Source organism: Frieseomelitta varia, unplaced genomic scaffold, assembly GCF_011392965.1.
Source record: "Frieseomelitta varia isolate USP_RPSP 00005682 unplaced genomic scaffold, Fvar_1.2 scaffold_449, whole genome shotgun sequence".
Lineage (NCBI taxonomy): Eukaryota > Metazoa > Arthropoda > Insecta > Hymenoptera > Apidae > Frieseomelitta > Frieseomelitta varia.
Window position 1 is genome coordinate 7,115 of NW_025110200.1, and position 15,728 is coordinate 22,842.

The 15,728-nt window shown below is 37.0% G+C and overlaps 1 protein-coding gene across 1 annotated transcript in view; it reads left to right on the plus strand.

Annotated features, from left to right (window-relative positions):
* The window catches only part of LOC122532353 (nuclear receptor coactivator 2-like), a gene marked incomplete at its 5' end in the record, with an annotated part of 23,549 nt that overhangs the window by 366 nt on the left and 7,455 nt on the right, over positions 1-15,728 (plus strand). The window contains 4 exons of the mRNA XM_043661070.1: positions 11,411-11,527; positions 11,658-11,835; positions 12,706-13,070; positions 13,282-13,511. Coding sequence (XP_043517005.1) covers positions 11,411-11,527; positions 11,658-11,835; positions 12,706-13,070; positions 13,282-13,511 — 890 coding nt within the window. The remainder of the gene's footprint in view (positions 1-11,410; positions 11,528-11,657; positions 11,836-12,705; positions 13,071-13,281; positions 13,512-15,728) is intronic.

The following is a 15,728-nucleotide window of genomic DNA, read 5'->3' on the forward strand; positions in this document are numbered from 1 at the left end:
TTTTTTTGCGACACATCGCCACTTTCCATTCTTTTTCCTCGCGAGAACACTCGATCATTACATATATATATATATATATATATATATATATATTTTTTTTTTTAATACTTTGTTCTTCTTTTCTTATCGATTTCTTTTTCGTCGAATTCAAATTTTAGACTTTTTAGTTTCTTCCGTAATATATTCGCGGAATTATTCTCAATTGCTTCGCAGATCTTGTCGTATTTCTTAATACGTTCGATACTTATTTTACCAAGCTATTTCTGGCTGGTTGAAGACACTCTTTTTTTTTTATTTCTCTTTCTACTCAGTTGCTTCGTTTAACACGCCGTTGCGAAAGCTTTAAAGCATAATTCGATCCTTCTTTTGTTCCTTTTGAAATGTTGAAGAACGGTGTCCCGTTTATAGAACACGGATAGAGTGTGTGATGGCTATCGTCCCTCTGCCATCGTCGGACAGAACGAGATTGCCGCGGGAAAAAAAATCTCGAAAAATATTTATTATACCGATTGCGTGTGAAAACGGGCGCGAATCGGCGGCAAGACGTTTTATTACATTTAAACGCGCGAGGTTTATTCTCACACGTTCGTGTCGCGATCCTACGGCGATACTTAAACGAAATTGATGTAGTAGACTATTGTTAGAATCACAGCGCACAGAGAAACGGGAAAAATAGTTCATTGCCAGGTCACGCGCTGGGGAGAAGAAGAACTGAAAAAGAATCTCAATTCGATCCTACGTCAGATAATGTCCCAGATATCTGTTAATCTGTTTAGCTTTCGTTGATCCCCAGGAGTTGTTCAGCCAGTTGAGAAAATTTTACTTCTAGTCGGAAATTCCAGCGATTCTCGCCAGCTTAGTATACACGGGTTAATTAATCGCGTAACCATTTCCAATTTTTTTTTTTTCCTCCCCTTTTCTCGTTACTCTCAACAAACGAGCGAATTATCGTGCTCGAAACAGAGGAAGGAGAAAGGAAACGAAGGTGCGTGCGATGCAGGAATTATTCCTCGAGTCGTACAAGACCGTGAAGCAAAATCAAGCGGTTCTCGAGCGATGTGTATGCGTGTGTGTGTGTGTGTGTGTTGCAAGCCGTCGTTCGATTTGATGTAAATTATACGTGAACGTGGCAAATCCCTGGCGTGCCGAACAGGACGCCGTTTATGCAACCGTCTCTACCCAGCAGAGAATCGCCTTCGTTTCGCTTTCGAGAGACAGAGAGAGAAAGAGAGAGAAAGAGAGAGAGAGAGAGAGAGAGAGAAATGATTTTACAACAGACCAAATCATTCATTGAATCCGTGAAAATTTTGAACGAGTCGAAGTTTTTTGAATCGTTGGAAGTTGCAAGAGTTTTATTTTTCCACGCGCGCGGCTTGAACATTTCGCTGTAGTCTAGCGACACACCGCGTTATTCTTGAACCGGTCGATCGATAAGGTATTTACTCGCGTATCATTTAAGTGAAATAAAAATTTCAACGCATGCGTCGAATTTTACATTGATTTCTTGCCTGTCCAGCCAATAATCGCGCTTTTCTTTCACTTTATATTTATATTTATATCCTCTCGCGCACATACACACAATCTCTCAACGACAAGCCGAGTTAATCTGGAATGAAAATAATTAATTCAAACAACGAATGAGAATTAATTATTTATTATTGCAAGTAGAAGAAGCTTGGAAGAATTAGTAGAATTTTGTCTACGACTAACGAGGTAATTCTCAGCGATGAAATACTAGAACGAACCTTGGGTTCAGGACCGTGGGGATTAAACGAAAGTGGGTTGATCTTCTCGAAGACGTAACGCGATATCTCGGAGATTAAATAAAATAATCAGTCCTCCGCTCTTTATGTTTTATGTAACACGTCGTTTTATCGCGATAAACGTTTTATCGAAACAGAACTTTGTACTACATCTTTTGATCCATTTCGAGCTTCATTTCTCTTCTCTCTCTCTCTCTCTCTCTTCGTGAACGAGAGACGCAAATTCTCCGTCTTTCGTGTTTCAACGTTGCTGATGGGGAACGCTGATTTTGCGTTGTAGGGGACACGATCCAGGCAGCGTTATATATAATTTATATTATATAATATTATATATAATATATAATTATACATAATAATGTTATATAATTTTTCAAGAAGTAGGGAAATTGTTTCCTAACATGCCACACCAAGAAACGTTAACTAGAGGTATTTTCATTTTATTCAATAAAACGCCCCTGAAATGAAAAATAATTAACAATTTTAATTATTAATAAAATAATACACTTGTTAAATGCTCGTACATTCTCTCGAACCCTTTCGACCCTTTCAATCATGTATTAAATAATTCAAAAAGTACGAGAAAATACAGGCTATATGTTTGTCAGAGCATACCATCCTCAATGTGTTAATGTAAATATAAAATAAATGATAGTTGAAGTCTAAAATAAATAAATAGATAAATAGATTCTTAAATATTACTATAAATAACAATAGATAAATAGATTTTGAAATATTACTGTGAATAATAATAGATAAATAGATTCTTAAATATTACTGTGAATAATAATAGATAAATAGATTTTGAAATATTACTGTAAATAATAATAGATAAATAGATTTTGAAATATTACTGTAAATAATAATAGATAAATAGATTTTGAAATATTACTGTAAATAATAATAGATAAATAGATTTTGAAATATTACTGTAAATAATAATAGATAAATAGATTTTGAAATATTACTGTAAATAATAATAGATAAATAGATTCTTAAATATTACTGTAAATAATAATAGATAAATAGATTTTAAAATATTACTGTAAATAATAATAGATAAATAGATTCTTAAATATTACTATAAAAAACATATAATAGCATTTAAGAATATTTTATCAATGTGAATTAAAGAAGTACAAAGTTTCCCTGTTGCTCCAAAAATGTGCGGGTCCTTGGCAGAGCAAGTTGGTACGCAAGAGTGTAGTACGCAATGTGTTATTAACTCGTTGATTACTCATTTTCAAAATTTCAATCATTGATAACCCCGATTTCCTAAAAAAAAAAAAAAAAGGAAAGAAGCAAAATCACGGTTCGTCAAGTACTTTTTGTTTTCAATCTTGTTCTTATCGCCCATTATCTTCGTACCGCCAGTATTATAACATTACAAGGTCTCGTGTAAATATATTTTATTGAATTAATTACTTGCACAGCTGCGCAAGATTGTTCCCGACAGTTCAGTGGAATTGTTTGAAAATGGAAGAAAAAGACAAGAAAATTGTCTCATTGTCAATTTATCAGATAGCAGATAAGCTCGATAGTATATCGCGTGTCCAGTCGAAATTCGAGAAACGACAGGGGATCTTCGTGCACACGTTGCAATTAGAATATTATCGATCGTAAAACTCTCCTGCAAATTTCTCTCGGTATCGTTTCGTGGCGATGAAAGTTATTTAAAATTATTTCGGTGATCAGTGGACGATCAAACGTCATCATTGTCGGTTGCACAACGATTCGTTTGTACGAATACGAGAATTTCGGATCTGGAAGGTCCGAACTTGACTGGAAGCAAGCAGGTTTCGATCGTTTCAGCAACGCTCTGTCCAACTTTCTGAAATAAGTCGTGAATCTCGCCGATTGTGAACGACGTGATTAGATTAGACAAAACATAGATTAGAAATTTATTGTTTCAAAGAATCGACGTTTGCTGGATACCAATTATTAATCAGCGAGAAACCTGCCACAAGATTAATTCAAGCGTTTTATTACATTCTTCAAATGGATTCAGAATTCAAACGAAATTAAAAGCAGCCAGTGATTGGACATTGTTTTAGAAAGTAATATGTCCGATGATTTGATATTGTCGGTATTGTTGAGAAGTGGTACTTGGAAACAATCGAGTCTCCGTTTGTTCGTTGCCTAAATCTCCTTGACGACGTTGGAATCAGGAACACGACGTGGAGGGAAGTGAAGAGTTCTAACTAATTAGCTAGTTACGTTAGTTCAGTCTTTCAAATCACGTCTTATTGTTCCTTCCAGAACGAAACGAAGAAAGAAAGAAATATATAATACTGCCTTCGGTATACAGTATCAACGCTTTTGTTGTGTCGTATGTTCAGAGTGGCTAGCAGTCGTATAATAGTCATTCAACGATGCAATATCAAGGAGGATCGTTTTTATTCGAATAATTTTAAATGAATAGCCAAATAAAGTTTGATCGTTTGATTAAAATTTTTTTATCGAGAGGATTGAGGAGAGTTGGATAATACTCTTGAAATAAGCAGTAATTGCATTTCTTTTTAGATGGTACTGTAATAGCTAAATGAATAAATTTTCAATCGAAAATTAGAATTCGACCGAAGTTTCACAAATCAACTTAATTAATATTATACAATATTAATATTACGTTAATATTTAATTCCTTAAAAATATTTATGATATTTATAATATTTTATTTAATTCCTTAAAATATGTATAACATTTATAATATTCTATTTAATTCCTTAAAATATGTATAACATTTATAATATTTTATTTAAATTTCCTTAAAATATTTATAATATTTTATTTAATTCCTTAAAATATGTATAATATTTATAATATTTTATTTAAATTTCCTTAAAATATTTATAATATTTTATTTAATTCCTTAAAATATGTATAACATTTATAATATTTTATTTAAATTTCCTTAAAATATTTATAATATTAATATTTAATTCCTCTCGTTTCACCAGCGTTTTTTTTTTTTTTTTTTTACTCAGAAATTGAATATTTAAGAGCCAGGATGTATTCAAATTCCAAAAAGAATTTCTTTCCTGATTCGAGCGATCGCCACGCGACGTTTCAACGGGACTTTCACTTCGGCCACGCTGAAATAAAATCGGCAATTTCGAACGTTCTCGCGGAGAAAGGCGAGGAGGCGAGGTTCAGTTCGGTCGATTAAAAACAATAAAAGCCGCCGGAGAAGCATCGCGGTGACGCGACGTTTCTTCGAGATCTTAAGAGGCCCGGAGTAGTGACTGCATTTACGAAAATAAACGCCGTCGTAAATCGCCGGAGAACTCGATTCTATTATTTGAAACGGAACAACGCGAGCCCCCTCGCCTCCGCCTGCTGTCGATCTCGATCGATTTGAAAAGAAGAAAAAAAAAAAAAAGATTCTTTCGCGACGCGCGTCACGATCGTGCAACTTTTCTACGTACGGATCCACCATCTGGCCGATAAATCTGTTCGATTATCGACCGTGGCCGAGGATAATTGATACTCATTTTCCGCGCGTTAATAGTCCCTTTGAAAATTGATAAAGTTACGGTCATTAATAAAACGCTCGATCAAACAAATGGACGATTTATATCTCGGCACTGTACACGTTTCTGCCTTGGCTATGTGTTTAAACCATTAAGGATCGGACAGCGGAATAATGACTTTTAACATAGTGAAAAATCACGTAAATACAATGCGAATTGAAAAACGTAATTGATCGTCCCGATCGAAAAGAATTGCTAATGAAATTTTGCCTTATTAAACTCTTTGGCTCTTGATTGGCTCGATTCTTGCGACTCTTGTTGAGATAAATAATCCTCTCTAAACGAAATGGAAATTTCTGTTTCATTTTTATTGCTACGGACGTTCTTCATTCTTTTTTTTTTTTTTTTCGTATATCAACAATTTTTTTGTTACATACTTCAAAGCTTCTAAAAACTGGTCAGTATAAATATAAACGGCTTGAATTGCGCGTGAAATTGAAGGAACACGATTTATAAAGCTCAAGATTAGGGGAACTCGAGGGATCGGTAAACAATTTTATGCGCATTTTAAAGCCATTTTAAAGACTTATTTTCCATAAGGGGGTAAGTTCTATACAAAACAATGCTTCGTGCATGTTATTTCGCTCACCGTCGATAGAAACAATATTATTGGCTATAAACTTCAATTCTTTATATCTCGATATCTTTTGATTTCCGGATCTTTTACCCGGCGCGTAAATTAATAACAATCGATTTTTCCTTACTTCGAGCAAACGTTGCGCAATGAAACTACTTATTCGCGTAATGCGGCGTTGCGCTAGCTTTTTCAAAGCATATCGAGTCGTTTTGCTAGCCATCTCTTCATCTTGAGAACTGGTTCCAAAAGATTCACCTGCAGCAGTCAATATGAACGCGCCAAGATACAGAGATCGAGAACGATTCCATTGAAGCGTTCCGACAGTTTCCCTTAGATAATGTTGCGAGATATCATTGAATACGCGCGTCCCGTCGCTGGCCGGACGTTCGTTGTCGCGCGCGCGTGCGAAACGCGGTCGAAAGTCGAAAGAGCCTCGATTCTTTCTCGCGTAATTCAACCATGTGTGACTGTAGATTTCTTAGGAAATGAAATGTAGCTGAAAATAAAGAGATAAATCACCGGAATAAATCAACGAAATTTTTCGTCCCGAAAACATATATACGCGTTAAAAGATCAAGAAAAAATAAAAAATAAAAAAATAAAAAAAATGAAAAGGAGAAAAATCGAAAACAAGGCGGAGAGAGACAAAGCGACGTCTCCTTCGAACTTCGAAGAAGTTGAGTGCACTCTTTCTCTCCGAGCTCTTTGAAAAATTTATTTCTGGAGGGAACGAGATATATCGATAAAGTAACTTTCGCCAAGAAGCAAAAAAAAAAAGAAAGAAAAAAGAGAATATGTCGTTCGAGAAGAAGACATTCTTCTTCGTTCAATAATATTTCACTCGTGAGCTCGTGACGAAGTGTTTTTCTCCCGAATTTGTGCATGGAAATGACCGACCGTGCTCGTCGCTATTTACGACAGTGGGGCAACGATACGTTTTCCGTCTTTGTTCCGCGCATGGAGGGATGGTTGCTGCGCGCATAATTTCGCGCTAGACGTTGGGAGCACGCGAAGACGAAAGGAACAGCTGAGAGCGGCAGTCTTGCGAAGAGCTGCGGAAACTAGCCATCGAACCGTGCGAAATCACGCTATTCCATTTCCTTCCTTCTTCTCCCTCTTCTTCGTTTATCGAGGGAAAGAAGAAAAAAAAAAACAGAAAAAAATGACGAAGAAATCTGGTGGAGATTTCGAATAATTTTCAGTCACGTCGGCGGCCATTATGGCAGTCTTAATCGATATTCGCGTTCCAGCCTCTCTGTGTGTTTCCAGGTCGCGGTTACGCGGTAACGCTCCACGTTCCTCGATGGTTGGGCAGCAGCATCGTTTGTTTCAGAAGCGAGACGCGCCTCGTTCGGCAACGCGTTCTCTCCTCGCTTCCAAGCTCGATTAGCTTGGGTTGAAATTCAACGTCGCCGAGTTGAATTTATCATCGATTTCGTCATGAAAACGAGAGAGTACCGTCTGAATCGTCATTGGTAGCCTGTAGTATCGTCAATAGATGTTAAATAGATCGAGTTATAATTTATTCTACAACATACACGAGGCTAAAAGGGAGAATATTTTAAGTAAAATGTTACGTTGTGACGTAGAGAGGGTCGCGAAAGTAGCCAAATGTAAAATACATACGTATGTTGAATTGGTTGAAAACGCACAGAACGATAATGATCCGTGCCGACGTCTAATTGCAAGCGACTCTCTGTCTATGTACTAAAACTAGAGAGAGAAAGAGAGAGTGAGTGAGTGAGTGAGAGAGAGAAGAACAAGCGATGGAAGGGGTTCGAACTTCCCGTCTGTTCTTCTGCATGCTAGTTCTGCGATTCACGAACGAGCACATGTCGATTCTTTGCGCCAGGGTCGTGATATTCGTCTTCTTCTCGCGCGAGGCATGTTTCAGTTACGTTCATAGAAAGGAAATTCACGACCCTCGGTGAATTTCCTAACTTCTTTTTCTTTTTCTTCTCATTTTTTCCGTCAACGTGCTCGACGTGGCACCCTCGCAAATGAATAGATACACGAAGAATCGTTAAAAAAANATTTTATCTACGAGAAGTTGTACATTGAGAGAAAACTTGCATTAAAAAAAAAAAAAAAAAAAAAAAAAAAAAAAAAAAAAAAAAAAAAAAAAAAAAAAAAAAAAAAACATTAAAAAAAAAAAAAAAAAAAAAAAAAAAAGAAAAGTACTTCTCGGGAGTTTGTCATGTGACCTTGAATGACGTCACCGAGGCCAATAGGAAACCTTCCAAACGGCGTTATAACCCGAGCTACCGGAGCAAGAGTTCGTGTGACGTCATCTGCGCAGTAGAGTCACGCGCATCCTGTGCCCAACGACGTGACCGAGGTAGAATCAATTGTAAATCTGCAATAAAAGTCTTTCTTCCATTCGAAGTCCCGACTCTACCGTCGCGATATACGATCGTCGTGAATCTCTCTCCGACTGAGAGTTCCTTTTTTAAATTCCCCGTTCGTTAACGTATAACACGACGTAACGAAATAATCGCGAGACGGAGGTTGATACGATGACGTTTCCCGTGATTTCCTAGACCTCGTCTTCCTGTCTCATTTGTATTATTCGGCTATTTTCTACTTTGATCAATGATGCTCTCGATTACGAGAGAGAAACGTCAACGATGGGTTCTGAAAGCGACCGAGGAAGAATTTATTGCGTGCGTCGTTTGTGGTGTGAGATGGAACGGGAGAAATATATACGTTTTAAAACACAGAGGCTAGCGGCAACGTCGCAAACCGTTTGTCGGACTCAGCCGCCGAGTCACCGACTTTTCGAGGCCACGGCATGTTCTGCGCCCGTGTGCTTAAATTCATTTTGATTACGAGCGCGATCTATCGGCGCTGGGAAATATGAGCTCAAGGACGAGCTTTTCCCGCACGCTCGTGCCCGAAACTCGGCCGGTAATGCAGAGATTTACTTTCCCTTCGCCGTTCGTGTTCCACTTACGGCTAACCTTGCGACTTTGAATGGTAGCGTCGCGGAGTTCACGCTTTTTCTTTTTTAACCGTTAACTGTTTTTACACACCGTTGCGAGATTCATTATCGGGTGATTTTTCTTCGCAACTTCGTGTATATTTTCATTTTTTCAAAAATTAACTAGAAAATGAAATAGTTACTGATTTCACATGTTGCTGCTGGAGAAAGTATTCCTGAAGTATTTCTAATTCAGAAATTGTCTTTTTGAGAGCAACAGTATACTTGTCCTAGCGTTTATAATTACGTTCTCATGGGTTGAGACATTTATAACTATAATTTAAATGTGAAACGTGTAACTACAATATTGATAGTCTAGAATTTTTATTGTATTTTAATATTCTTTTCATTCTTTTCAAACACAAAAGAATATTATCATTCATTATTACTATATTCGAAAAATAAAGTAAATTATCTGCTATAAATAATAATTGTACGATTTTTTTTCTTTTTTTTTTTTTGAATAAATTTATTTCTCAGTTATCTGCTTGAGAACATTGGATCAAGCATTCTGTCGAGTCTTTTAGTTATCTCTCTTTTTCTCATTAGCATCCCAAGTTATTTTTAGTTTTATTTGCATGCACATTTTGTTCGAATGTATAACAAGGCGTTTAAGGTATTCAAGCATTTGTAGATTCAGTGAGAAATATTTCAGTTAAATCTTTTTTACAGTAATTATTTTTAAGCTTCGAAGCTTGCAATTTGAATATTTAAACGAATTAATACTCGCACGCATTAATCGTTACATATTAATTTGAAATTACGTTACTGCATTTATGCTTCATTATTGTAACGACAAGACAGATGAGTAATTGTTCCAAACTTTTAATAGATAGGACAGACACAACAGTTCGTGATGTTTAATTATCGCATAAGCAGGCGGAATGTGGATTATCAGTTTCAATATTTGCTGATCGATAATCGTGTAAGAATTAAGAACTTTTGTACGAATCGCACGGAAAGCGTGCAGTAGAAAAACTTTCCACTGGAAATATTATTCATTCGATTGATAAATTTCTCTTCTCATTTCTTTTATTCCTTCTCGAAAATTTCTTCAATCATTATATTATTTATATATTTTTACAGCCCGAGGACAATCATTTTTATCACTTTACCTTCTTCCCAGTCTATCAATTCCATTTATTAAATTTTACCATTTCATTGAATTTGAAAATCAATTTTGTCGCGTGTAATTAAGCGTATGAAATCTTATTTGCAATGGAAATACAAGACTGAAGGTTGAAGACTTGTTTCAAAAAATTATACTCGTGTCAGATTTGTAATTCTATATATAAATACAAACTTTAAATGTCACTCTAAGTTTCAGTTTGAGAAATTGTTGTATACGCGTAAAGGCTGCGTTTGTTTTTTTCTGGATAAAATTCCGTTGCGTTATCATCTGAATGTCTTGTGCAATGTTGTGCTTGTGTTCGTTGCTGTATGAAGAAAGAATGATTTTTGATATTAATACGACGAATGAGAAAAAAATGCGGTCATTGTAATTTATTCATTACATTAAATTGCAATACGTACACGCGTGTGTGTGTGTGTCGTGGTATGTAATGTGAAATACAATATGCAACGGCTGCTTCCCGCGAACAAATGAAATAATGCGATTTTGCTTTATTGTTTAACAAGTTGATTAAAAAAAAAAAAAAAACAGACGCTTGATTGCGGCAACATTATTAAATTATTATTAAATAGAAGAGAGACGATAACTGATAAAAATTTCCTTGTTATAACAAAACGTGGAAATGTAAAATGATTAATTTATATGAAACGAATTTTAGTTAGAATTAAAGATAATGATAGTTCGGAATAGTATTTCAATTCGTTATTTGTAATACAAGTGTTATTGGTTTCAATAGCACTCGGGGTCTCAATTTATTTAGAGCGATAACAATTTCAAATAATAGTATCGCTCTACTGTCCTTTTATTTTCGCTGTTTGATAAAAATAAATGACTAGTCTCTTGTAATACATTGTAGCCATTTTAGTTACATGACAATTATTAAAAGCTTTTCAAATTCTGTTTTTATCAGATGCACAAATGAAATAACGAGGAAAGTTCTTTTTATCAAAATTATTTGTCACTGTCTGTGGAAAGTTGTATTTTCCGAGTGCAGCGTTTTTAACGAACTTAGAAAACACACATGCACATGTACAACGCGAAATGAGCATTGTGCTGTTGCGTTATCTTGACGTGTGAAGCTATACACAATGGCACAGTTTAACTGTTTCATTAAAATGAATTGGAACTTTTTTTTTTTTTTTTCTCCATATCGTTACTTCGCTAATTTCATTCATTTTTCACATACGATATAACTGGGAAGCAGGAAGCTAATTATTTTTTTTTTTTTTTTCAACAATTTGACTTGAATGGTATTCGAAATTTTATCACTTCTTCATTAAACACTTGAATATTAGTTTTCTTGCCTCTATTATTAAAGATCACGTTCGAGACGATTACTTTTGATGCGAGTTAACACGTGCTTTCGCAATTTCTTGACTTGATAATTCGAGTTAATGTTTAACTGGTGCAATTTAACTTTATTATTTGCAGATTCGGCACATTAGGCAACAGGAAGGCTCGAATAGTCATGCCGTACAGCAGGGGGAAGTGTCTTCTTCGAATCCTAACATACTGTCCAACGATCGAGTTGGTCCTATTTTACTCGAGGTATGATTCAGTTTATGTTTCATCAGTCTATTCTATTGTTGTTCCCTGAGTTTTATTGACAGAGCAGAGAAAATCGCATTGCAACGCGCGAAAATGGCAGCATCTAATTCGATTCGAAATTTTTGTCCAGGCGTTAGATGGCTTTCTTTTCGTTGTAAATACGGAGGGACGAGTGGAGTACGTAACAGATAACATAACTCAGTACATAAATTACACGAAGGACGATGTTCTCGGCAAGGATATTTATAATATTATTCATCATGGAGATCACAACACCTTCATGCCGAGCTTGTTGCCTATGCCATTAGGTTAGTACCTCACGTCTTTCAAGTACAACCCTCATTCCCTTTCATCCTTCATCTTAATCTCAATCTATCTTACTCGTTAATCTCTTTCTCTCTCCTCCGTCTATTTTCTTACCTTTTTTCACCCAACACTTAGAAAGATACGACCGAGGAGAAGAGATTGAATTTTCTTCACAGTCTTTTTTTGCACGTCCGCGCGACGATTATTTATGAGTGCGTTTCGTACATGTCGGGGGTAGTTATGATAATGTAACTTTAGCGTCTATTTAAGGGGTGAGGGGGAGGGGGAGGGGGAGAGGAGCGTGCACGTGTACTTTTCAGTTTATCTCACTTTGTTGTGGAAGTTCGGGTAGCGATGCAACGGGAAAGATTTATCTTGCGTAACGCGAAAGCGGACAGCTTCGAAATTCTGTAGCGCAGCAGAAATGCGATGCCATCGGCGGATGGCACGTTGCACTTGGACAGGCTTGCCTTTTCCCTGTTGGCTGTGTGAAATTTCCATCGCTTGATACTTTACGTTAGTTTACAAATTTACACCAAATTAAATCCTCGATATTCGGATAATGTACGTATTCTAAATCAATTTCATAGAACATCTCCCAAGCACAAAATGTTCGGAATTGTAACAAATATTTCAACCTCTTTAGATTCAAGTCCGCCGACCTTTTTTCTGTTTTTGTTTTTATTTCAAACATATCCCACAAGCTTTGTAGGAAATTGAAACGATCCCACGCGAAGATCTTTAATCAAGCAATGATTAATTGTTCGTTTTTTTTTTCTTTTTTTTCTTCTCTAAAAGACGTGACAAAATCGAAATGAAATACCAAAACGATCAAGTTTAGTTAACTAACTCGAGCCTCGTTTGTAATTCAGGCTGGACGAACGAGCAGCAGCCCCAGAGGAATCGTACCTTCAATTGCCGCTTCTTGGTGAAGCCTCCTGATGACAAAGAAGAGACTATGGAAGAGAAGCAGCAACGAGTATCGAAATACGAGTCTATGCAAATCTGTTCAGCTCTTTTGCCAAATAATAGTGATCGTCTGGAGAGCGGTGACGTATCGTCTGAATCTTCAGACAACGGTCCTTGCGTAATGTGCGTGGCTCGCAGGATACCCCCGAACGAGAAGCCCATCGGTACGCCCATCGAGCAGTTCACCGTCAAGTTGGACACCACGGGGAAGATTATCGCGGTTGATGTTATCTGGTTATCTCCTCCTTACTCCGAGTACCTAAGCAAGGTAAAGACGACGCCAAAGACGTCGTTTCTCTCAAATGTTAGACATTACGCCCACAGTCTTGTAAAAAGGCTATGAATTTTATTATGGTTTTTGCTTTTCTCTGGATCAAGATAATCGTACATAATTTTTGATATTACCGCGAATTGAGTTCATTTCTTACAGCATTGTTTGTGATCGTTCGATTGTAATTGTTTGCAATGTTTTGTTGCAGGAGCTGATTGGTACGACGATAAAGGACTTGTGCCACCCTCATGACCTCAGTAAGCTAACTGCACATTTGAATGATACGCTTCAAGTCGGCGAGAGTACCAGCGGTGTGTACCGACTGCGCGTTAGTCCTGATAAGTTCCTTAATATTCAAACAAAGTCAAAACTTTTCAAAGCGAATGTGATGAATACGCTTGTTACCGACTTCATTATGGCCACCAATACCATCATTGGGTAAGTTGAACGATCTCACGATTCTCATTTTAGATGTAACTTACTCGTTTCTGGTCGTGAAACACAGACGTACGCATCCTCAAGACACTGACTCACCCGGACACTCGGATTAATCGTCAGAGATTGCTCGCGAAGTTTGTTTTGCTTTCAAATTTGCACATCTCCAATATGTGATTTTCTTATTAATCCGCTGTGAAAAACTTTACAATTCCAAATAACGATTAATCTGAGATGTCGAACGTTTGGATCAATACATTGGCTACCAGAAAATGTAAATATTGAAAGTTACAGAGCCGATGGCGTCCAGCAAATGGAATTGAAAACGCATGCAAATTGTTCGTTATTAAGTCATTTCAAGAGAATTAAATACATTGTGTTGCGCGCAGAGTGTAGCTGTGGTATTCAGTGTATTGACATCAATTAAGAATAGTTGTACAACTATTAACATTACAAGATTGCGAGAGAATTCCGAGAATAAACTCCAGCGAAGTCTCGATTATTACGTATACCATGAGATCATCGACAATTCAATGTGTTATAAATAACTAGTAAATAATCACAGGATCGGCTTCTTATTATTATTATTACTCGTTCGTATAATCGTTCTATAATTAAATGCCGCAGCTCCTCGAATAATCGACATTCCGCTGGAACAATTAAGTTAACGTACTACTCCTTCATGTCGCTTTACTATTGGAACACACACAGAGGCAAGGGTGACTATATCTACACGACATGCTCTACCTATAATTTCCCCGTTGCGTTAGGTTACCGCCAATACGTAGATATTCTAATTTGCCTAATTTTTCCGCGTTTATCTTGTCGTTTGATGCCTCGATAACTAATTACACTCTTACGCCTTTATACAAAAGTATAAATATTATAGTCTCTGATCAGAAAGACAGTTTCGCGACTCGAGCAAATTTGAATTTTTACTGTTGCCGATCGGTTTTCAAAAGTTTTTCCTACAGGCTTTTTCGGTGGTGAACACTTTCTTGGGTTTCTACGAGAGAATCTTGCATGTCCCGTGACACACGGGGTTTTCCTTCTCGGTGTTGGAGATCTGGCCACTCTTGAAATTGAAAACGACTCACCCCCTCACCCCTCCTTCCTCACTGTAACGTTTCACGATTGACGAACCCGATTACTGCTTTTACATTTCGCTTTCTAACATTTCGTCTGTTAACAATAAGTCATCTCTGTATATTGCACACACGCTGGTCTTCATCGTTGTTTCATCACTCACGAATCACTCTTCTTCAGCAATGTTTGTCCTCCGCACGATCACACTTCTTTTTTTTTTTTTTTAATACATTGTCGTCGAAACGGGGAATGGCAAAGGTTTGCAAGTGAAAAACTGTACGACGCTCGGCTTTATCGCCGAGTGTTGTGCAGTTGGAACGATCGAACGAACGATTTCTCACACGATCCTTGCCATTTTCATTTCTCCATTCACGAATTCCGTGGCGTTTTTGTATCTTTCGAGGCAAACGGTGATTGCAAGACGTTTCTCCATTCCTCTGAAATTATTGAGATTGGCTCGGTACCTTTTGTTTGAATTTTACTCGGACAGAGATAGAGAGAGATAGATGGATAGATAGAGAGAAAGAGTGTAGAGTATTAAATTTGAAGAAGAAAGATTCGAAACTTCTAAATTACTCGCTAGTTTCGTTTCGGTCGGGAAGCATCGTTCAAGTTAAAAGCTGAAGAGTTTTGCGCTCACCTAACGTTCAGGCTGTGTGTAAGCAAGTTGGAAGTAAGATTTACGATCATCCACAGCACGGTGGAATGCGACAAGTCTCACTTACGCAGCTTACATCAGGGTGTCGTGGTGGCTCGATTGATGCTCAAGGATGTTTCTCGGTAAACAGTGCGCGCGTGACCCGAAAAAAAGAAAAAAGAAAAAAAGAAAAAAAAAATAATATGTACAATTTCCACGCTCTTAAAATCCTCTTCTCGAACGCTGTTTAACAAGGTTCCTCGGCTTTACACTCGTTTCTCCCGTTCGAAGTGATAACACGCGGGAAAATCTGTTTGGAGCAATGGCATTGGCATTTGTTTCGGGTGAGTTTGAAACCCCGGGAGAGATAATACCTGGCCCGAGCACTGTTCGCCGCGCGTTCGACGCAAAATCATCACATAGTAGCAGTAGCAGTAATGCCTAGTTTTAGACTTAAAAAAAAAAAAAAAAAAAAAAAAAAAAAAAAAAAAAAAAAA